Here is a 23,929-nt window from a genome sequence, read left to right as displayed (position 1 = left end):
CTAGTGGCGTAAAAGCGGCGGAGGGTCATTCCGTCTGCCACGGTACCCCCCGTCATGCTAATGTGGCGGAGTGTAAAAGGCCATCTGGAGGGGTGTTTTGGCGGGCGGATCGCCACCGCCGGTTGGGCGGTGGGGATCCGCCCGCCATGCTATTAGGCCCCTTAGTCTCTGGATTGGAAGTCGAAGATCCTCTGTAGAGCAAGGCAGCATGCTGTGGCAGAGTAGGCAGAATCCTTCCAATCCTGCCTGCAACCCCCTGTGACTCTCACCTGTGTGCTCCTCTGCCCGCCATCAGCATGTGTCAGCCGTCAGGTAGGCAACAAGCAGGCCCCAGTGCACTGAGGCAGCTGGCCATCCCCGGTCACGCCATTGCAGCTGGCCACTCCATTCCAGAGCCCCCACAGGAGTTTTGAGCAAGACAGCTGTCGATTGGGTGCCACGCAGCTCACAGCCTCTCAATCAAGAACCAGTGAACGCCACTGCTGCTGCTAGCATGCAGCCTCGTCCGCTTATCTAGGGCTGACTCCCCTCATCTGCGTGTCCTTGCGAGTGAGGATGTTGGGGCTGGAGTATGCCGGCTACTGACTGCTAAGACTGAGGTGAGGTGTCTGCTACTGTGGTTGGGTGCTGTCAACTTCGTTTCGCGGTGTAGGTGGAATGTTTGACAAACTCCACCCTCCAAGCGGAGGGCGGAGTGACAAAAACTCAGTGAACTCCGCCGACAGAGTGGATTTTGCCGCCCACATTTACCAAATAGCAACTGGATGATGTCCCTGTGAAGCCATTGCCTTTTGGCAGCAAAGCTCTGAGTGGGGGAAGTCTGTGTTTGGCACCCAAAGAATATCCTTCGTCGGCTGATGCCTTTGGCACTTTGCCCAGTGAAGATTTCTAACCTCGACTTAGAATCTTTTTTGGAAGTCAGGATCCTTTCAGCGGGTTAAACCAGCAAGTTGAGTCTGATTGGCAGTGCAATGTGGAAAGTAGAGGCTCGGTGGCAGTCCGGTAGTAGCTTCTGGTTTGTTTTGGAAAAATCCTTGTATAAGTGCCTGCTTTTAGGGTTAGGCATGAGGCGTATACTCTGACACCTATCCAAGGCTCCTTAGGGCAAAAGTTGGGGCAGGACTCACTCCAGGGTAAGCCACCCTCAGGGTTCAGGGCAAGTCCAGTTGAGACTGGTTAGCTGGCCTCTTCAGGTAAGTGGACTTTTTGCAGCTTTCGTGTCCCTGTTGCTTAACAAAAGGCCAGCCAACCAGCCATTGAGATCCACTATTCTGTTGTGGGTTCCAGAGGGAGCTCTTCCAGCCCTTTGGGTTTTTCTCCAAAGGTTACAGTGGGTGCAGGCCTCTTTCTGAACTTTAAAGGGTGGTTCAGCAGGTGCAGTTCTTCTGTCTTCTTCAGGTCCAGCAGTGCTCTGAAACAGGTATCCAGTACCGCCACTTTTATTCCAGGCACTAGCTTGTGGGTGGGGTAAATTCCCTGTGCAATAGGGAAAAAGTTCCCAGGGGGAAACCTACCCACTTTGACATCATTCCCTGGAGGACTGGCCATACCAATCTCACAGTGCCATACTCTACCAAAATCCAACATGGCAGAATTTTTTTTCCCCTGCTCAAAGTTCTGGACATACCACCTACGAGTGACAGTTCTGGATTGACTCTGAAAAGACTACTAAAGCCTTTAGGGAAGTAAATGCCAAATTTTTTAAAGTGACATTTTACAAATAGTAGATTAAAATCCTACTTGGCCATCAGACTGTATTTTAAATTCATATCAAATTCTTCATGGTTCTAGCTATCCTGAAGTTATGCATTTTATGGTGTTAAAATATAACTCAGTGCTTGTTTCGGGCAGGCCGAGCTTTGCAACAGTGACAAATGACCTTGAAGAGTTTTCACTGCCAGGATATATAATTACCAAACACCCTGCTCTATGGGCATTCAGAGCCTAGCTTAGTGGTGACTTACCAGTATTAAAAAGGAAGGTTTATTTTGCCAGGTCTACTTTGCAGCTTTGAAGTGGCAAATTCAGGCTGCGGGGTGAGGCCCAAAGACAATATTTTAGTTTTTCACTTTAGTAGTAGCAAAATAGGTGCTGCAGTCCACTAGGGAATTTAGCTTAAAGGTCCACTGTACAGAGAGTAACATATACAAGGAACGTACATATAAAATAAATAAAAGAACCAGAGATTCACCAATTATACACATATTTTGGGGCTAAAGCACCTGTACTGGGGTCTGGTTAGGAGGGCCCCAGTGCTACAGTGTAGAAAACCAGCAGCATCAGTCCGAAAATTAGGCGAGTGCTCTTGCAGTAAGAGGTGGTTCCTTACAGTGGATGAGTTCCTTTCTGAGAAGAGGGGCATGAGGAGGATGACAGGGGAGTGTAAGGAGGAATCTTTGGTTTAACTAAGAAAAGTGGTGCCTGTGGGGCCTATGTAAGTACAATAAACCTCTATCATCCCCCTTTTCCAGCATTATATTGCCCACAGAGCAATAACGCTACATGGACATGTACTCTTTTCATGATTATGATACCCATTGAGATTTGACAGCTTTTTCCTGGGTTGCACCATACCCTTTTGATCCAGTACCATGATTCCCAAAGTGGGCTAGCTATGGGCCTCCATACATGGAAGCCACATGCACTCTTTTTACGGTACAATGACACCCACAAATCTGTAGCACTGCACCACGATCCTTCTGAAACATACACTCTTCTAAGGGCACGATTATTCCAGAGCTACAGGGATTTTCCTCTGCAGTGACCAGTAACATGGTCACCTATTCCTAGACCATGACGCTCACAGATCTCTTGTGTTGTATTTTTACCCTGACCTTAATATATGAGTAAATGACAATAACCAAGTGAGCAAATGTCTTTCATAGAATTGCAAAATATATTTGACACATATTTCAATATATGTATTAAACAAAAGTGACATTGAACATACGTCCAAGAGTGACTTAGGGCCATATGTAGGTGGGCTAATACCGGTCGTAACGTCCGAAAATCGGTAAATTTCCCGTTACCGACTTGTATTTAGCCCTTTGCGATGTAGGAGGCTGGATTTAAGGATTCGGTAATTTACCAATTCGTTATTTTAAGGAATCGGTAAATTACCGAATCCTTAAATCCTATGTAGGGAGCACTCAAGTGAGTTCATTTTTGGTTTAAGGATTCGTTATTTACCACCAACTACAAGTTGGTGGTAAATACCGAATACCTTTCCAAAAGCAATTTTGTGCTTTGTTAAAAGTGCCATATGGCAGACATACATGCCCATAGGGCATGTATGTGCTCCACATGTGCACACATACACTATTCAGGGGTGCAACAGGGTGTCAATGTGACACCCTGCCACCCTTGAATCTAATAGTGAATGGCTTCCCATTCATACCTATGGGCCTCCAGGCCCATAGGAATGAATGGGAAGGTATTCCCTATCCGAATATTACCGAATCTGTAACATTTACTGATTGTTTACCCACATTCTATTTACCGATTCTTAAATACCGAATCGGTAGAATTCGGTATTTAGGAATCGGTAAATAGAAATTACCTACATATGGCCCTTATTCTTTTATTTGTACCCACTCTTGTGCCCCACACTTTAAGATACAAAAAATGTGAATTTGGTTCAATGATATGCAATTAATTCATTACAATTGTATGAAAAAATTCAAGAGAAATGAGACCAGTCCACAACCCGAAGTGAGGTAGTGTGATATATTCTTATTACCAAGACAATATTTATTTTAAAGGCCATTTCATCGTGCACACTCTTTTATCCAGGATACTGACTGAGCTCAAGCTGAGCACCTCTGCCCTACTCAGTGACATACACCCCTTTTACAGTATCATAATATAAATAGAATTCTAGCGATGCACATGGTTTACTGCATGCACTCTTTCAAAGTACCATGATACCGACTAAATTCTAGTAATGTGCTGCTACCCTGATTTACAGCATGCACTCATAATCCAACGGCATACAAATTATTTCAGTAAAGCACATGGGCTCGAGTCTGCGCATAGACTCGTTTTATAGTACGATAGCCATGAAGCTATTGCGTTACTTCTCTATCCTGTGCAAAATCATGCACTTCTTTGCCTGTACCCTAATATCCACACACTTAGTTCAGGCCATGACGCTCTATCGTCGCCTGCTGCATTAACTCCTTTTATTGTAGTGTCAAACCCCTTTCTGGGGACCACGGGGCAAGCAAGGGCTACTGGACAACAGCTTTGTGGATTGGGGTCATTTATCTCTGTTGATCTACTATGGCTCTGCCAACTGAGTCAAATACAACACCTTCAGCATTTGACTCTAAGGGATAGTGACATCAAGCTGTCACAGGCTTCTCACTGAGATAAGTGTGGGGGTAAAACTGGCTTAGCACTAAACCCAACAGAGCAACAATGTCACTGTCCAGCCCTACTGTTCTGTTTGAAAAACGAAAAGTAATTTATTACAACGAAAAACTCAATACAGCACACTGTACAACAAGGGCTACCGCCAGCAAAGGTTGAGTAGTAGAGAGTAGTAGAGAGAGAGGCAGAGAGGTAGAGAGGGAGTGGTAGAGAGTGAGTAGTAGAGAGTAGAGAGTGAGTAGTAGAGAGTGAGTAGTACAGCGTAGTAGAGAGAGTAGTAGAGAGTGAGTAGTAGTGGGTGAGAGTGAGTAGTAGAGAGTGAGTAGTACATAGTAGTAGAGATTGAGTAGTAGATAGTAGAGAAAGAGTAATGTAGAGAGTAGTAGAGAGTGAGTAGTAGAGAGTGAGTAGTAGAGAGAGTAGTAGAGAGTAGTAGAGTGAGTAGTAGAGAGTAGTAGAGAGTGAGTAGAGAGGGGTAGTAGAGAGTAGTAGAGAGTAAGTAGTAGAGAGTGAGTAGTAGAGAGTGAGTAGAGAGTAATAGAGAGTAGTAGAGAGTGAGTAGTAGAGAGTAGTAGAGAGTGAGTAATAGAGTGAGTAGTAGAGTGAGTAGAGAGTGAGCAGTAGAGAGAGAGTAGTAGAGAGTAGTAGAGAGTAGTAGAGAGAGAGTAGTAGAGAGAGTGAGTAGTAGAGAGCGAGTAGAGGGAGAGTAGTCGAGAGTGAGTAGTCGAGAGTGAGTAGTCAAGAGTGAGTAGCAGAGAGCAGAGAGGGAGTAGCAGAGAGTGAGTAGCAGAGAGTGAGTAGCAGAGAGTGAGTAGCAGAGTGAGTAGTACATAGTAGTAGAGAGTGAGCAGTAGATAGTAGTAGAGAGCAGTAGAGAGTGAGTAGTAGAGAGTGAGTAGGAGTGAGTAGTAGAGAGTGAGTAGTAGAGAGTGAGTAGTAGAGAGTGAGTAGTAGAGAGTGGGTAATAGAGAGTGGGTAATAGAGAGTAGTGGAGAGTGGGTAGTAGAGAGTAGTAGAGAGTGAGTAGAGAGTATTAGAGAGTAGTAGAGAGTAGTAGAGAGAGAGAGTAGTAGAGAGTAGTAGTAGAGAGTAGTAGTAGAGAGTGAGTAGTAGAGAGTGAGTAGTAGAGAGAGTAGTAGAGAGAGTAGTAGAGAGTGAGTAGTAGAGAGTGGGTAGTAGAGAGTGAGTAGTAGAGAGTAGTAGAGAGTGAGTAGAGAGTAGTAGAGAGTGAGTAGTAGAGAGAGTAGTAGAGAGAGTAGTAGAGAGTAGTAGTAGAGAGAGTAGTAGAGCGAGAGAGGGTAGAAGAGAGTAGTAGAGAGTGAGTAGTAGAGAGTGAGTAGTAGAGAGTGAGTAGTAGAGAGTGAGGAGTAGAGAGTAGTAGAGAGAAGTAGAGAGTAGTAGAGTGAGTAGTAGGGTGAGTAGTAGAGTGAGTAGTAGAGTGACTAGTAGAGTAAGTAGTAGAGAGTGAGTAGTAGAGAGATAGTAGAGAGTAGTATAGAGAGTAGTATAGAGAGAGTAGTAGAGAGTAGTAGAGAGTAGTAGAGAGTAGTAGAGAGAGAGTAGTAGAGAGCGTATTAGAGAGAGAGAGTAGTAGACAGAGAGTAGTAGAGAGTGAGTAGTAGATTGTGAGTAGTAGAGTAGTAGAGAGAGAGTAGTAGAGAGAGTAGTAGAGAGAGTGAGTAGAGAGTGAGTAGAGAGTGAGTAGAGAGTGAGTAGAGAGTGAGTAGAGAGTGAGAAGTAGAGAGAGGAGTAGAGAGTAGTAGAGAGAGTAGTAGAGAGAGAGTAGTAGAGAGAGTAGTAGAGAGTGAGTAGTAGATTGTGAGTAGTAGAGAGTAGTAGAGAGAGAGAGTAGTAGAGAGTGAGTAGTAGATTGTGAGTAGAGTGAGTAGAAGAGAGTAGTAGAGAGTGAGTAGTAGATTGTGAGTAGTAGAGAGAGTAGTAGAGAGAGTAGTAGAGAGAGAGTAGTAGAGAGAGTAGTAGAGAGAGTAGTAGAGAGAGAGCAGTAGAGAGTGAGTAGAAGAGAGTGAGTAGTAGAGAGAAAGTAGTAGAGAGTAGTAGAGAGAGTAGTAGAGTGGGTAGCAGATTGTGAGTAGTAGAGAGTGAGTCATAGAGTGAGTAGTAGAGAGTGAGTAGTAGATTGTGAGTAGTAGATTGTGAGTAGTAGAGAGTGAGTAGTAGAGACTAGTAGCGAGAGTAGTAGAGAGTGAGTAGCAGAGAGTAGTAGAGTGAGTAGTAGAGAGTAGTAGAGAGAGTAGTACAGAGTTAGTACAGAGTAATTAGAGTAGTAGAGAGTAGTAGAGAGAGTATTAGAGAGTGAGTAGCAGAGAGAGTAGTAGAGAGTAGTAGTAGTAGAGAGTGAGTACTAGAGAGAGTAGTAGAGAGTGAGTAATAGAGAGAGAGAGTGTAGTAGAGAGTGAGTAGTAGAGAGTGAGTAGTAGAGAGTGAGTAGTAGAGAGTGGGTAGTAGAGAGAGAGTAGTAGAGAGAGAGTAGTAGAGAGAGAGTAGTAGAGAGTGAGTAGTAGATTGTGAGTAGTAGAGAGTGAGTAGTAGGGTGAGTAGTAGAGTGAGTAGTAGAGTGAGTAGTAGAGTGAGTAGTAGAGTGAGTAGTAGAGAGTAGTAGAGAGAGAGTAGTAGAGAGTAGTAGAGAGTAATTAGAGAGTAGTAGTGAGTAGTAGAGAGAGAGTATTAGAGAGTGAGTAGTGGAGAGTAGCAGAGAGTAGTAGAGAGTGAGTAGAGAGAGAGTGAGTAGTAGAGAGTGAGTAGTAGAGAGAGAGTAGTAGAGAGAGTAGTAGAGAGTGAGTAGTAGAGAGCAATTAGTGTAATTATATTATTGTCAGAATACAAAGAGAGTGCATCCCCCGCTGACATCCATATTGATGAGCCGCCCTGGCGATCCCTAAATGACGTCCATGGAGCATGATGTTTTATTTTCTAACTAAATCATTTAACAATGATGTGAGTACACTCTCAATTGCACATAGTGAGAAGTCCCCCCCAACACGGGTTCACAATCTGCATGTAATGCCATACCCACCTATTGTTTGATGTTGTGTTACGGCATGTGCCATTGCCATTTTTGTATATATTTGCAGCAGTTGGACCCAAGTCAAAGCAGATTTGTTATTGTAGCATGCGATTAACATTATGATATGGGGTCTAGTAGAGATCGGATTATTGACACCAGGCTGCCATGGACGTGGGAGTATGCAACAGGAACTTTATTAGCCCACTGTACAGTTGAATGTTTACATTTCCTGTTACGTCACGTGTTATTTAATTTCCTGTCACGTATGCGGCATGCTGCTATAGCATGCTTGGCTGGTCAAGCTTGGCTAGTGGGTGTATCTGGAAAGTTAGCAGTGGGTAGTGGCAACTGTTCGAAATGTATACGCTGCATACTTATGTTTCAGAAATAGCATGAATATTAGGTCACTTGTAATGCAAAATAACAGTAGGCTGTTATTTTGTTTGCCCTGTTGATCCAGTAGTTCAGTATTTCCTAGGCTACTGTTGTCGGCTTTCCAAGAACAAATTTGCTTTCTTCCCCTTGGTAGAGGGCCCGCAGTTGGATGAAAGGGGGAGCTAGGTTGAAATTCAAGGGCCATGTTCTTTTTGTAATTCTCGGTTTGAAAGACAAGCATCCCTAGAGGTATTGTATTCCATTTGCAATATAGGGGTTTTGAAGCCGGCAATATAACTGTAACAAAGGTATTTGTAATCATAAAACAAAATAATTTTTTTACTCTAACCTTTCGGCGACAATGGGTTTTAATGGAACCGCAGTGAGGGAAACGGTCGCAAAAAGTAAAACACTGAAAAGCCAAACGAGAAGAGTCCATGGTGATTCAGTGTGGAATTAAGTAACAGCTGGGAAGAGCGCTGCTGACTTTAGTGTGTGGTGTAATAGTGTGCTGGCCATCTTGGCTACGTGCATGTTGGCCCCCCGCCTGTTCGTATTTAGCTCGTCTGATTTGTAAACTCTACGTACATCCTCTGGGATTTCTCCCCAGCATTTTAAGGGTTTTACAAAATGGATGGCCAAGGAATCACTCCGTCTGATGCATTCTTCCGGCCAAAAGAAATGCGTGTTTCTGCTCCTATTCCCGCAGAGTTGGGTTTGGAAGGCGATGGCTGTCACACCATTCGGAGTACTTCACTTGCGATTCCAGCCTGATGGCACTCAGAGCGCCGCCAGAAAGGAAGCTGCTTCGTATATAAAGTGCATACGGCCCTTTGATCCACTACAGAATTATAGACCTGCAGGAGATTGTGTGCAATGCAGTTTTTGGTAGCATTTAATTTTGTATCTAGTCACTTTATCCATCACGTAAAGCTGCAGCTGATAAGGTAATAAACAGTAACAAGCCCGGCGGTCGGCGGTCGGCGGTCGGCGGTCGGCGGAGCGTGGCGCGCGCGCGCTTGGGGGCGTGTGCGTCTGCGCTTCTCAGAAGCGCGTCCACAGACCCCGATCGCTGCGCGTGCCCCGGTCTGTCTCCCTTGAGAGGCATCTGGGCAACAATAGTTCTCGTTGGCGGCAGCGCTTCGCGCTGCAACGCCAGCGAGACCTAAAAAGTATGAAATATCAATGATATAGGCACAAGGCTAATACTTCAGGCAAAACTGCCCCCCTCACTCTATCTCCATAAACCCTCCTACATCATACTAGGGCAACACTGGTGTGGGTAGCAGTACAGGTGCAGTATTTCCCCTTGGTTACCTTGCTCTGGACAGTAATAGCACACAATTGTTCAACTTTGTTCTCGTAATTGCAGGGGCTACAGAGAGAAAGTACACTCGCCCCACTTAGTTGACTACTCATGTAACTCAATTTAGCAGATTAATAAAATTGAGTATATTCCTATTTGATGCTAATGGATGAGAAGCAGTACCTGTCAAATTGTGGGAGAGATGGGGTACTAATATTGCAGGCCAATGACCTGTAAGTCTTTTGCCCAGGGTAGCCATCCATGCAAATGAGAGAAAGTCCCACTGTGAATGTGCACTCTCATTCATCTATCCCCCCACACTCACCCACTCAAGTACAATCACCCATCCACCCAACTTCACCCGCCAACTCACATTCACCAATACAGTTCATCAGTTTTACTGTCTGTGAGAAACCAGGACCTGTTTGCCCTCATTTTGACTATTAGATGCTGGTTTTCTGACTCTGTGCTCTGGGCTCTGCTAGTCAGACCCAGGGCCAGTGATCTGATTAAAAGTACATGGTAATTAGGTATAATTACAATTGGTACTGACAACCTACTTTTAAGTCCCTAGTATATGGTAGGGCATGTAGGTTTAAAGGCCCATCAGATTTAATACACTTAAGATTGTTACATATAAGTCACCTCTAAAGTCTCCCTTATTTGCCCCAGGGATAGAGTGCCTTGTAACTATATGAGGGACATTACAAAAGATGTTCTATAAGCCCTGGTGAGGGAAAAGCTGCCAATTTAATTTTCTCCTTTGTAGAAAACTAGCTCCATGGGCCAGCATGGGAATATTTTATTTAAGTATAAATATTTCCAGGAGTGAGCTAGAAATATCATTCAAACATTCAAAATGATAGGTATGATAAATCCAACAACTTGTCACTGTTAGATTAATAATTACTATAACAGAAAAAAAGTTATATAACTTTGTTTTCTGTCAGCCAAAATCCAGCCTTTCAGCTGCCCTCTTCCGAATGGCCAGCCTCTGCCAGGCTGTGCCAAGCTGTTTTAAAGAGGCGTGAAGTGGCCTGCTAGAGAGACAAAGGATTTCCTGTGGGTGGACAACTGCAGCTGCATACGCAAAAGAGAGGATGAAGGTGGAGTAGCCAGCCTGATCTTCAAAGGGAAAATTATACTTTAGGCCAGTAGTGTACAGGATCACCCCCATATCCTGCACCCCCAGTCACACAGGAGCCCCTGTAATTACATTAGTAAAGGGGCTAGAAGTGGAGTGTTAGGGAATCTTAGCCACACCAGTGGCTTGGCATACCCAGATCTAAACTACTCCAGGAGAGTTTCACCATCTTGGATTTTGAAAGAATAGTACTTTCTGGGGCAAGGATATGTCACACTTTGGAGGAGGTGGTCATACCTGAGGGTGGCACCCTGTATCCCATTGGTCAGGGGTGCCCTCCTGCTTGACGCCTAGGAACACTGAATAAATATGGAAGAGTTGCCAGGCAACTCAGATCTACTGCCTGAAACAAGGAGAAGAAGGACTGCCCTGATGGAACCCTGATATGCACCCTTGAGAATTGCACCTGCTGCACAATCTGGTATTACAGCCTAAGGACTTTGCTTGGCTTCACAAGGATTAAGAAGTAGACTCCCTGCTAGCTACAGGTTAACAGAGCCCACTACCTGCATCATCTCCACCAAGAAGTCCCCATCCTGGAGTGTGTCCAGTAAATGTTTAAGGATGTGGCCATGTGAATTGTGGGAATTGTAGTCCCAACATCCTAAGGACCATCACAGAGCTTCTGGATCCTCTGATTTGCATTTTGGACACTTTGGACTAACAAAAGGAACTTCAGGAAGAGGCTCCAGAAGTTTGGAGCAACTTTTGTAAAATAATCTTCGTAAGATGACCAGGTGCATTTTGGGAGTTGAAGTCCAAGACCCCAAGAGACAAACCAGAGCATGTGCACCCTATGCTGGTGGCATTGACCACTCTCCTGCATCAATAAATACTTCTGGAAGTGATTGTAAAAGTGTTACATAGTGCGAGGCCTAAACTCTGGACTTTGTCCCGGTCCCGTGCAATCTTCGTTAACTCGTTGAGCACTCTTTGCTTCTAAGCACTAGTTTTACTTTTCGTATTTGCAAATTCATATCTCTGGTTCCCTACATTGGATGTTTGTCGTTTTGTTGTCTATTTTTTCATAAAAATATAACCTATTTTTAGAAATTGCCATTGTATCTTTGTTATTTGTTGTGTCTTACTTATTTAATGTATTGGTGTTTTTAAATGCTTTACACACCTATTTTCTAAGTTAAGCCTGCCTTCTTGTTGCCACCTACCAAGGGTTGAGCAAGGTAACAATTTAGTGAGACCTTGACTGAACCTTATATGGTGATTGTGGCCTCATTACGAGTGGCAGGTCCCTACCTACACCTACTAATTAACCACTTTCTAACACTGTCACAATCACATTTACCGATCAAGTGGCTCAATCCGAGCGTTTAGTTATTCGCCCATCCAAACAACCCATCATAAACTTACACGCAAACGTGTCCATAAACTAATAAAAGGTTTCATCATGGTTTTGGCAATTCTTGATCTTTTTTGCTGCAAGTGTTCAATCCTTTAATCGTTTTGCTTTATTCTTGTTTTATTTTTCTTTTGAATGTTTATGCTTTATTTCAAGTTGGTGTGGGCAGTTTAATTTATTTTTTACTATGCCAGTCTTGTAATGTTGACTTGTTATGTTATGTTATGTTAAGTTGCATTTATAAACCGCTAATCACCAGAGGTCTCTAAGCGCTGGATCATGGATCAAGCAGTCCGGAGTTCTTTCGCGCCACTGAGCTCAGCATAGATCAGTATAGGCCTGGCCAAATGCCTCTGTGAACAGCATCATCTTGAGTTTCCTCCGAAACGGGAGCAATCTGGCTTCCTTGCACATGCCATCCGGTAGCTTGTTCCAAATCTGGGGGATGGAGACCGAAAAGTCCCGGCCTCCAAAAGTGGCCCTATTAAAGCGAGGGCAGGCAAGGAGGCTAGCCTGTGATGAGCGAAGGTGGCGGCCCGGTTCGTAGGGCTTCAAACGATCTTTAATATATTTGGGTGCTTCACCAAACAGGGATTTATGTGCAATGCACAGGCCCTTGAAGCTTACCCTTTGTTTGATAGGTAACCAATGCAGTTGATGCAACAGGGGGATAGCATGCACTCTACGAGGCAGTTTATATATCAGCCTTGTTGCGTCATTCATGACCACTTGGAGTTTCCTCGGGAGTATACCAGGAAGGCCAATATAGACTGCATTGCCATAATCTAGGCGAGATAGAATTAATGCAGTCACCACCGCCTGCATGGTAGCAGGTGACAACAAGATCGATAGTTTCCAAAGTTGTCGCATCAGTCTGATGCAGCTTCCCACAACAGCAGACACCTGGGTCTTTAAGGTCAGTCCGATGTCCAGCCTAACGCCCAGACTCTTTACGGCTGGCACCGGCGTTGGAGTAGTGCCCAGCTCTTGGGGCCAGAAGAAGCTGGACCAGGGGGAAAAACCTGAGGAAAGTACCAAAACTTCGGTTTTATTTGGATTCACCTTCAGAGAATTAGAGGTCCTCCAATTCATGGTGTACCGAAGAATGTTCTGAACGTTCCGATGTGAATCAAGGGAGTTATCAATATGCACTATTAACTGAGTATCGTCCGCATAGTTAAATACCTGGCAATCTTCTTTTGCCACAGCCTCAATCAAGGGTTGGAGGTAAATGTTAAAGAGCAGGGGGGACAGCACCAAACCCTGTGGGATGAAGATCACCCTGCCTGGACATATGGTCTCCTATTTGGACCTTCTGGCATCGATTCTCCAAGAATTAAGTGTACCACTGGAGGACCGTCTAAGTGACTCTCAGCCGCCGCATGCGAGCAAGTAGCTGCTCCTGATTCACTGTATCAAAGGCGGCTGAGAGGTGAAGTAGGATTAATGCTGAGGGAGTCTTCTTATCGACTGCGAGTTGCAGATCATCCAAGACTGAAAGCATCACTAACTCGGTGCTGTTATAAGCCCTAAACCCAGCTTGGCGATTATGTAACAAGCAATGTTGTTCGACATACGACAAAAGGACTCTGAGTACATGTTGTTCAAGTACTTTAGCCAGGAACGGAAGTTGGGATATGGGGCGAAAGTTTTTAAAATTCCTAATGTCTGCCCCTGCTTTCTTCAACAGTGGAATCACTATAGCTTCCTTAAATTTCTGTGGTACCGTTCCTGTTGTCAAGGATAGATTCAGAGCGGACAACACCTCAGGCTCAACCAGGGGAATAATCATTTTAAACACCTTCGGAGGGCAAGGGTCCTCTGGTGACCCAGATTTCACTTTGGCCACTATGTGAGCTAGGTCATGTGGTTCGAGCGCAGGGAACCGAGAGAGAGAAATGCCCTGTAGGTCAGAGGGCTCCTCCTCCACCGGTAGGGGACAGGGGGTGATGTGCGTATTATTAATAATCGAAATAATGTCTTCGACCTCAGTTAGGAAGAAGTCCTGTATTTTGTCGCAGTCGGCTTGGTTGATGACCGGCCTTTGCTCAGTCAACCTACTCAGCTCCTTGAGTACAGTGAATGTCTCTTTTTGTGTATCTCTTGCCTCACTAATCCTGGCTTCATAGTGTGCGGACTTAGTTTTAATGAGGGAGGCTTTATAGAGAGACAGTTTTTCTGTAAATGTCTCCTTGGATTCTGGGGCGAGGGATTTCCGCCATGAACGCTCAAATTGACGGAGGGCTTGTATTTCTCCTCTGAGCTCGTGAGTGTACCATGGCGCCCCTTTCATGCCATGCATTATCCTTGCCCTCCAGGCAGGAACAACTTCATCAATGGCTAGCCTCAACCGATGTGAGAGTTCCTCAGATTGGCTTCATCTATTTTGCGCCAATTTCATATTACCTTCCACCCCGCCGGCGCATGCTTAAAGTGACTATCTATAGGGAGTAAGCGGCTGACTTATTGGCCATATTTTGGAACTCATTTGAATGGGGCCTTTTCCACTAGGCCTAGCTACAAGAGGTAAGTGAAGGGTACCATCATTTATTTGTGTGAGTCCTTTCAAAATAGGCCAGTTTGTCAAGAGCTCTTTACACAAAGACATAAGCATGCGCAGTGCATTATAACATGTGAACAGCTAATGTGTGATACATTGCAGTCACACTCATTCAAATGAGCCTGTTCTCCTACATGGGATTCACATAGATCGAACTCCAGATCACACGCTGCACTGCCCATGTCTTAATGTCACCTAAACATTTTGCACATGCATTTCACATATCAACGCATAACATCAGAGAATCGGATATTTTCAGAATGTGCAGTTAGTGGACACGCATGCCAAACTCTTTACAAGTTCCTCCCAACAAATGCATCCTCAGGCACAATACACTTGCATGGGCAACTTTTAAAATATCAACACAGGCAATGTTCTATAAAACAAAAAAACATCAGTTCGCATATCGATTGACATTCCCAATGTCCGTGTCAGCTGATTCGCATTCCTCTTGTGTACTGCCTTTTATCTTGTCTCAAGAGCACTTTGATTGATAAAAGCACACCCAGACACTCTGGCCTGTCTCTCCTCCACTGGTGCCATGTGCCACTCTGGCTGCTGTCTAGTCTTTGACTCTGATGAACAACACCTCAGTATGAAGGTGTATTTAGTGTGCACTATTTCTGTTTAACTCTCAGTCTTTCAAAGGGGATAATTCTATTAATCAAGACCCCAAAGAGTGCATAATATTGATCAATGAATAAAGACAATTGACAAAAAGATTAAAACGACCCAATGCAGGAATGTGCGGCTGTGATAGTAAAGCAAAACATATGCAGTGTTTGATTTGTTGACTGTTGTTGAAGAAAACTGTAATAAATGTTGCATTGTGGTTGAGGCTACAACCGTACCGGAATTTCACCAAAGACTTTAAATATGTTTGTTTGTCGAGGTTTCGGGGCGGAAGGGGGGGGGGGGCGGAAGGGGGTCCATCATGAGCATGTCCTTGGTTTATTATGTAGACGTGTATGGCTGTATTCTGTTGGTGACCGTGAGCAAAGTTAATAAAAAAAGTTATTAAAAAAATAAAAAATATATGTTTGTTTGTCTATGGATTTTATAGGGAAATTAAGTTCTTTTTAAAGGAGTTAGTAAATATTGTGGAAAATGAGAACCGTCCCTAAATGTGATGCACTGAACGTAAGTAAGTACTTCTATTAGTTATATATGCATATGATTCAAGGTACCTGTGAGTGACACAGCTTCTTCTGGTCCTATTCTTGTGGTGGGTACGGTACGGAGTGAGGCAGCAAGAGTGATGCAGCAGTAGGCCAGGCTAGCAGGGAATGCAGAGCGGAGCAGTCGGAGCAGCACTCACACCCGCAACCGCTGCATACGTGGCATTCACCAGGCTAACCGCCCCCGAAGGGGGTTATCTACCCGGGCCACATTAGTTCTGAGGACCGGGTTGGCTGGCCTGCCCCCCCCCAGCTCATCTTGTGCCCGATACTCATTCTCTGGCAGTCAGGCACCAGTCAGCCCCCAGTCAGCCCCTCCCCTCCCATGCAGTTATGAGTGCAGGAGCCGTAGTCAGCTCCCGCTGAGAGCGAGCCCCAGGTGGCCCGCAGAGGTCCGGGTGCAGCCGCGGCACACCTGGTGTGCCCCACTCATCTGCCCATAGGAGGAGTCGCAAGAAGGGTTAAACTAAGGCTGAGTCGAAGAAGGAGCAGAAGTCGGCGACGGCGACTGGCTGTGCATGGAGGCTGACTCCACTCCCCTACCCCAGCCTATCCCCAGCCTGCAGGTGTACTGTGCCCGCTTGTCGTCCCGCTCCCAGCCAGCTGGAGAGCCTATCATTCTACCCAGCAACTGACCAACAGATGTACAGGTTCGGAGGGGTGCTGAGGGGCCAAAGGAGCTGAGGCAGCTGATCAAGCAAAAGGAACAGGGAGCAGGGACAATAGAGGCATGGTGTAGGCACTGTGAGTCAGTGGGAGAGTTAGCAGGGGCAACATTATATATATGACCACCTTACTTTTCCTGCCTGCCTTTGTACTCGCTCTACTTGATTATTCCATCCCCCTCAATGATTACAGTAGCGCCTGAACGTAGGAAAATCTATAAGACTAAGATACGACCGTAAACTAATTGCGCTCTGGAAGATTGTTATATATAAGAGCGTGCAAAAAAAAACAAAAGCTAATCCTTTAAGCAACAACTTAATACAAATAAACACCTTGAAAGTTTTTAACACCTTCTCTTCATTTTTTCCTAACAAAAGAGACCTGCTTAAACACAGCAGGGATTGTGTAGTCAAATTGAGAAGCCCATGGACAGGTTAAAGTAGATCTGGGAAAATCATCTCCAGTAGAACCTACTAACCTATCATCTAAAATTGGAGGAACTTGGTCTACGGATGTGCCACACTCTGAATCTAGGGCGGATGACTCTTTTCTGGCAAATCTAACCATCCACTCCTTTGCTAACGGAGTTACCCAACCTGAAGGGGTACCTCATCTAGCCTCAAAAGATGGAGACCCTATGATGGAAGATTTTACTCTCTCAGACCTTACCATTAATCTAAATCCGTTTCCAAAGTTATCTCAAGCACCTAATTTGGAGTCATCCAGGCTTCATAATCCTGTCATTTTGCCTTCCTTCAATTCACGGGATCTCCCTCAGGATCGCCCCGTTAAGATGCAGCTGTTTAGTAGCACATACAGCGGAACAAGTATATTAAATTCAAGGGGATTTGCCTCTCCTGATTTGTCCCTGAGTTTTCACCCCTTAAATAATAATCCAGAGACAAAAATGCTGATGTCTGAATCCTTAATTTGCCTGGAAAGATTTTTGTCTTCTATTTTAGCCTTAATGGAGAAATCAGTAAGTAACTCTTTTGATATCCTGGATTCTCTTTTTGCCCTGACTAAGTTCATCATCTCACCTGGTAGAGCCGGCCTACTACTTTCCTGTAAGCCAAATCCTGGTAAGGGGACGTCTTTTCTTCTATCATTGGAGAATAACTCCGATCAACTCAAATCTACTCAAACATGTTCTCTCTACCACGCTAAAGGGCTGGACTTTGGCGTTCAGGCTGGTAACACTCTTCTAGTAGGAAAAATAAAAATACATTGAAAGGTAAAGAAAATGTAGATATATTCGACAAATTACACCATTCTTCTCTACAGCAGCTCTTTGGATCTGAGAATTCAGCTCCAGTAGCTGTATGTGCGTCCTGCCAGCAAGCTAAGAAGGAACAATCAAGTATATTTTGAAACTTTTTCCCCATTTTCCTAAAAACAGGTGCAAAATTTCTTGAGCACCCCATAGTGGGGGAACTAAAAGTTGGTTGTTCTCCTACTATGTTATGTTATGTTATATAATTTTATAACGTGCGCAGCTACTCCGAAGAGTGTCCCGGCGCAAAACCAAGAGTCAGCAAACTAACACTAGGGAAAAAGGTAGGTTTTTAGATGTTTCCTAAGGGTCAGAGGGTCTTGGGTATTGCGAAGCGCAAAAGAAAGGGCATTCCATGCCTGGGTGGCTTTCACGACAAGGGAACAGCCGCACAGCCTGTAGCGAATGAAGCGTGGCACTTGAGCTAAAAGCAGTGCTGATGAGCGTAATTGTCTCAGTGGGACATAGAAGGAAAACCGTTTCCACAAATAAGCGGGACCATGACCATGGAGGGCACGATAAGCAATGACCAGAGATTTAAATTTGACCCGTTTGACCACGGGAAGCCAGTGAAACGAGAGTAGATGTTTGCACACGCTACTCCTATTGGAAATTCCAAGGAGAAGCCTGGCTGCCACATTTTGGACAACTTGGAGTTTATTCAATGAGTATCCCGGGATGCCCACATACACAGCATTGGCATAATCCAAACAGGAGAGAATCAAAGCGCGGATGACCGTCTCTTTAGCAGGCCTAAGGAGAAGAGGAAGGAATCTCCTTAAGGTGTTAAGGAGACCAAAGCAGCTACCTGAGAGTTTCTTAACCTGGGTAGAAAAGGATAGATTGTCCTTGAACTACACTCCCAGGTTCTTAGCGGATTTCCAATTAGATGTTGGTAGGGGGAACCCAGGAGGCCAGATCGTGTCTCTGAAACTGGAGGTGAAATTACCATAGAGGAACAAGATATCACGTACAAAAGTAACAATGTTTGTAAAAAGAAGAAGAAGGAAAAAAGGGAAAAAGCATTGAAGGATATATAAAAAAAAAGGGCAAAATGGCTATGCTTCAACTCTAATCTAATTCTAAATCTATCATCGAACTCTGATCCGAACGTCATGAAGAAGGAAGATGGTCAAGTAGAAATTATGGGGGTGATTAGGATGGCAGGTGGACTTAAGTCTGCCCTCCATCCCCGCGGTGTTGGGACTGGCCGCCACTAATGCGGCTGTCCCGCACCGCGAATTAGCCAGGGTGGCGGTCGCATTCCTCAATTTAACATTGCGGTGGGTGCTGCTGTAAGCAGCACCCGGCGCAAGGCCAAATTGCCATGTTGTGCATTTCCATGCACAACGTGGCAGGCACCACACGGTGTCTGCCACCTTGTGCATGGAAATGGAGGGGGAACTCACCAAGTGCACCCCCCACCCCCTGGTGGGCTGCAACGGGCTCCCATAGCAAAGCCCCGCCAGCCTTTCCATGGCGGCGATGCCGCCATGGAAAGGCCTTTACATCCCAGCATCCTAATAAGGCTGGTGGTGCCTTCTAGGCACCACCACCATATTAGTGGCTCAAGTCCGCCTGGCCGGCAATCGTAATGATTGCCGACTGGCGAAAAAGCGGCGGCCGGCCGTGGTGGCGATCTGCCTGCCATTGTAATCAGCCCCTAAGTTATTGGGACCTCGTTTACCTTTTTTGAATCCTAGTGCTCCAATTCAATCCTCCCAAGATGCAACTGTATTAGATCCAAGCGTTCCATCTATTTGTTCAGATTAACTAGAATCCCTAGGAATGCTATTGAATCAATTCCTGTAAAGGACTGGAGTTTTTAGATAGGATTGAAGGCCAGATTTTACGTAAATTATGTAAATTTACCGCGCTAGTCCCAATTGCTGCTATTAGATTGAAATTTGGATTGATAAGCTCTTATATCCAAGGTTTATCCAGGTTTTTGCGTTGGGGATATCAGTTAAAAATAGTGAGTCATATACATTATGAGGTTTCATGTATCAAGAAGTGTTGGTGGTATAGTAGGTAAATAATCCCTTTCTCGTGACTTTTCTCTGGCACTAAAAGTTTTCTGTGTACAAGAAGAATTTGTGATCGCCCTCCCGCTTTCAGTATTTTAAATCCTTTTTAAAAACTACAAGTGGTAATAGCTATACTAGAAATATTACATTTTGCAATTCCAAAGAGAGGTTAAAGTTAATAGCCAGGTCGAATTCACTGAGAATTCCTCAGAAATATATATCCTGGAACCTAGAACAGGGAATTCGACGATGGCTTACCCTATGTCGCATGAACCTTTTACCTTTAAATGACCTAACAGCAAACTCGTCTCATTGTATGAAACATGGAAAAATGTGTAACTTTTGTGAGCTTAGCACTCAGAACCTGGATCATGTCTTGTTTGTCTGCCCAGCATTGATTTTGAGTCGTCGCTGTTGGCTTTGTCCGACATTTTTACAAAATTGTATTAAAAATGTAACTTCAGCCCGTGACTTTTTCTTTTGTCTGAAGAACGAAGCAGGCTGTGTAAAACTATAAACAACATTTAAAGAGTTTATGAATATATTTTACCTTTTTACACATCCTTTTAAATGGTTTCTTCTTTTAGACACATGGCTCTCCCTCTAACTATGCTGTTAATCCCTAAGCCTTCGTGTCTTCTTAAGGAGCCTTAGTACTCTTTCCGGTTTGGACTGTATTTTGCACATGTATTGGATGCTCTTCAACTGTTTTTTGCACAATTGTTGTAGCCCCACACTCTTCCTGCTATTTTAAAAGCTAGATTTTTTAAAGATGCTGTTATTATATGTTGCTGTGTAATATTTTAGAAATTTGCAGATGTAGTTGCTGCTATTTAATGAGTTTTTGCACAAAATGTGATTATATTTAGTTCTTAGGTTTTGTTGTTAAAGGGAAATTTATTGTTTATCCAAATATGCTGATTGTTTCAGAACACTTTTCTGTTTTTTATCAAGCAACAAACGTGATGTCCATTATTCTAACCTGACTTAATCACAAAGCTACTATTGTTCAGTATGGATCTAAACTTGTGCCATTTGTTTTAGTAGAGGTTTCTAATTAGGACTTTGTTGTTGCTTATTGGTCTAAACGCTGGGAACCTTTATTTGTAACTCGCTCATTAGGGTAATTGACAATATCCATTTATGCTATGTAAAGGAAAATCTAAGACCAGCTATGAAGGGATTCAATATTTATTATTGGACTGAAAAATTAATTGCCTTTATGTTTTATTATATTTATTATGTAATAATTGTATGTATATTTTAAATGGACCTCATTGGAGATCCAAATCTTTAATGAAAAAAATATTGAAAAGAATATATATATATTTTTGCAGGTAGAACCAGAACACCAACAACTGGTAAGTATAATGTTTTTGTACACTTTTCTTTGGCTTGAATAGTTGAGAACAATATTGTTGTACAAATAGGCAAAGAATTCCAAGACCACTGCTGTACCAGAAAGAGGTCTGAGAGGGCACCATATATTATAATATGTTAAAATCTATGTGATGTTTGTAAAGAACTGTTTTATAAGGTCTCTCCGATGAGATGGTGGTACCATCACCACATCAGGAGGTACCTCCCTCAGATGAACTTATGACCATCCTCATCAAACGCACTAGTTGTTCCTAAGTTTCATAACACAAGACTATGGGGCTATGGACTTTCGATATGCTCTGCTCCGCCACAATTTGGTAGTGTAGAGAACTGGAACAGAGTGGGACTGGGAAAAGGAAATGAGAAGTTGAGCAGATAACTGATTGCTGCTTAACTAACTAAGCCACCTTTCTAGCAAGCTGCAGTTTTTTAGCATTCTGTTAGAGCTTACAATGTTACTTTCCAGGCTTATATACCCAATATTACATATGGAAGTCACTTTATTATGCACATTTTAAAATCAACAATTCAAGTACAGCCTATGATAGCTCTTTCTATAGATAGTTAGTTATCGTTAGTCCAAATAATCTGAGACACACGTGCTGAGAAAAAAACTACAACCTGAGTCCTCAGTGGAGGTAAAAAAGGAGAGTTTAATCAGACAAAAACATCTAGTAGAACAGAAGAAGCGGTTGGATCGTTAAAGATATCTTACCTAAACGTAGTTTTTCAAATGATGTTCTATTAGTATCTTTACTTTATGATTGTTACGAATGAAGGCGTATTTGCGGCGCTTATTTGGCATCTCCTTTCTAGGAATCATGAGTTACCTGGTCGGGAGTTGTCCTTCTGCACTGTTCTTTGAAGCAGTCGGACCTGGTTTCTGCAAAGCCTTCCTATTACAATGTGGAAAGTCACTGCTGATACTGTACATGAGAGAGACTTGGAAAGTAGTATTGATTGCAGGCTCAGTCGTGGCCTAAGAGGATATCAGGAGAGTTGAGAAATATTCTTGACTAGAAAAACAAAAAAACTTTAAATTACGTAAACTTGATAGTTTTATATGGACCTTTGTAAAGTGTATAAAGAAAGATGCAGTGGGTTTTACTCATTGTCACTATATGTATTTCACTATCAGGTGTTCGCCATTGCTCACATTTCCAGACCATTCCTTATCTTCGTTGTTCTCAGAGGTTCATTGTGATTAGAGCAGAAATGCTCTTGCTTGAAGACTTGATTTCTGGATCCGAACGAGTGTTTAAGAATTAAAAGTTGTTTTATCTTTACATTTCTTTCAGTTTATTTCCCAGTTCGACTTGTAAATGGCACAAACAGATGTGAGGGTCGTGTTGAGGTCTATCAAGGCTCCACCTGGGGCACGGTGTGTGACGACAGCTGGGACCTCAATGATGCGCATGTTGTGTGCAGAGAACTGGGCTGCGGATCAGCAGTGTCCGCTCCAGGGAATGCCCTCTATGGACAGGGCTACGGATCCATTCTCCTGGATGACGTGAACTGCGGTGGGACTGAGGATGCGCTGTGGACGTGCCCTCACAGAGGGATGGGCGTGCATAACTGCGGTCACCAAGAGGATGCCAGCGTCATCTGCTCAAGAGGTGAGTGTCCATCCCACGTGGAAGAGAAGCCTCAGTCTGCAATCTGAAAGCAATTGAATATCTGTATTTTGTGAGTACATCAGTGCAAGACAGTATGACGTTTTCAAATTCACAATGTTTTCTGAAAAGCTGTAATGAAGAGTAGCTTCACATCCGGGTCAGGATTCTCAATTTAGCAGTTTTAAGTTTTCTACGCTTGTCCTTTGAAAAACGTCTCAAATGCATCCCAGGTAAATACTGCTGCAAAAATTCCTAAAGAAAATTTCTTCAGTGTTTAGTTTCATTGATGTCACATTGTCATTCAAGAGTGCCGGTTTTAAATATCGAATGCATGATCAGTGTTTGTATCTGTGCAGTCCTGCGCTACTGCACACTGTAAATGTATGCCGCTTAATTCCTATTTCCCACCTCTGGGGTGGGGTGGCAGGTGCTGTCTACTATGCCTCCACTTTGTTTTAGGAGTAAAACACTACTGCAACCTCCAATAATAAGTGTGTCATTTCAGCTTGCGTACCAAATTAATTGCATGGATATTTCATTCTGACACCGGGGGTGGGGCTTCGAAAGGAATATCCTTCACTTCTTGTTTGTAGGAAAATCAAAGTCACATTAAACTACTTAATGACACTAGCAAATAACAATGAAGCGGATTCTTATAGCTGTCACTCAGAAAAAGTTAACATAATGTAGGATGCAACTAATTTAAATGATTGCTAGTCCCTCTGTTGCCTACATCCTATCTTCCATAGGTTTCCCACTCTAATCCAAATAAGCTGGGTTAATACCTAAGGCAGTTAGACAATGTCATAAAATACATATGGAATAAATTACCTCTCATGCCCCCCCATGAAGGTGCATTTTCTAAATAGGTTCCTTGTTTGACATCCCTGTAAAATAACCTACCAGAGTTAGGATTACCTGTGACGTCTCAAGTAGGTGTGGGCAATGCTTTGAACATTGTGCTCGAAGTTGGGCAAAAACAGGAAGTTGACAATTCATGAAGGTGGGCGAAGATTCCAAAAATCACCTCACCCCACTCAGCAAACATTAGCCCGAATGGCCATCCTTATGTGATGAGTTCCTGCAGCTAAATAATAACCACAGTAAGGGTCGTATGTGGATGAAAGGAATCTTTTAGCATAACACTGATGGGCAATATTCGTTCTGAGCTGAGAAAATATGTGTGTCCTCTGTTGTACTTAGCACCAGGAGGTGAACAATTGCAAATTCATCAGCTGCATACTGGTGACTCCTGTCAGAACTTGTTGCCTTTCGAGGGTGGAACTTCTGGCAGGAAATCGCCTGCGTATTGCTGCTGAATGCCAGTTGTCTAACTGCAGACACTCTTCACAGTGACTGTCACTGGGAAGGTTTCCTCACTATGTTTCAACAAACATCACAAGCTGCACCCTTTGCAAATCATGCAATTTGTTAAACGCAACCTCCTTAAATTAAGGTGTTATTTTAAACAGGATGAAGATCTGAGTTTTGAGGGGTTAATTTGTCTGAGCACTCATGGGAGGGCGGATAATTGTACTCCTGACAATTCAAGTGATTCTTTGGCTGAGGTAACAATGGGTCCTAAACTAAGCCTTCATTTTCGATAGAAGGAAACTTTGCTCCTCAAGCCCAGGAAGACCTATCAGCCAGG

General features: G+C 43.7%; 1 protein-coding gene across 4 annotated transcripts in view; it reads left to right on the top strand.

Moving 5' to 3' along the window:
- LOC146866843 (scavenger receptor cysteine-rich domain-containing protein DMBT1-like) overlaps positions 1-23,929 on the top strand; it is a 289,789-nt gene that overhangs the window by 114,705 nt on the left and 151,155 nt on the right. For all 4 annotated transcript variants that reach the window (XM_085602354.1, XM_085602333.1, XM_085602344.1 and 1 more), the window contains 2 exons: positions 20,620-20,643; positions 21,961-22,278. In XM_085602354.1, coding sequence (XP_085458480.1) covers positions 20,620-20,643; positions 21,961-22,278 — 342 coding nt within the window. The remainder of the gene's footprint in view (positions 1-20,619; positions 20,644-21,960; positions 22,279-23,929) is intronic.

The sequence above is a fragment of the Triturus cristatus genome, chromosome 1_2, assembly GCF_964204655.1.
Source record: "Triturus cristatus chromosome 1_2, aTriCri1.1, whole genome shotgun sequence".
Lineage (NCBI taxonomy): Eukaryota > Metazoa > Chordata > Amphibia > Caudata > Salamandridae > Triturus > Triturus cristatus.
Note: the sequence above shows the minus strand (reverse complement) of the source record. Positions and strands in the feature narration are given on the sequence as shown.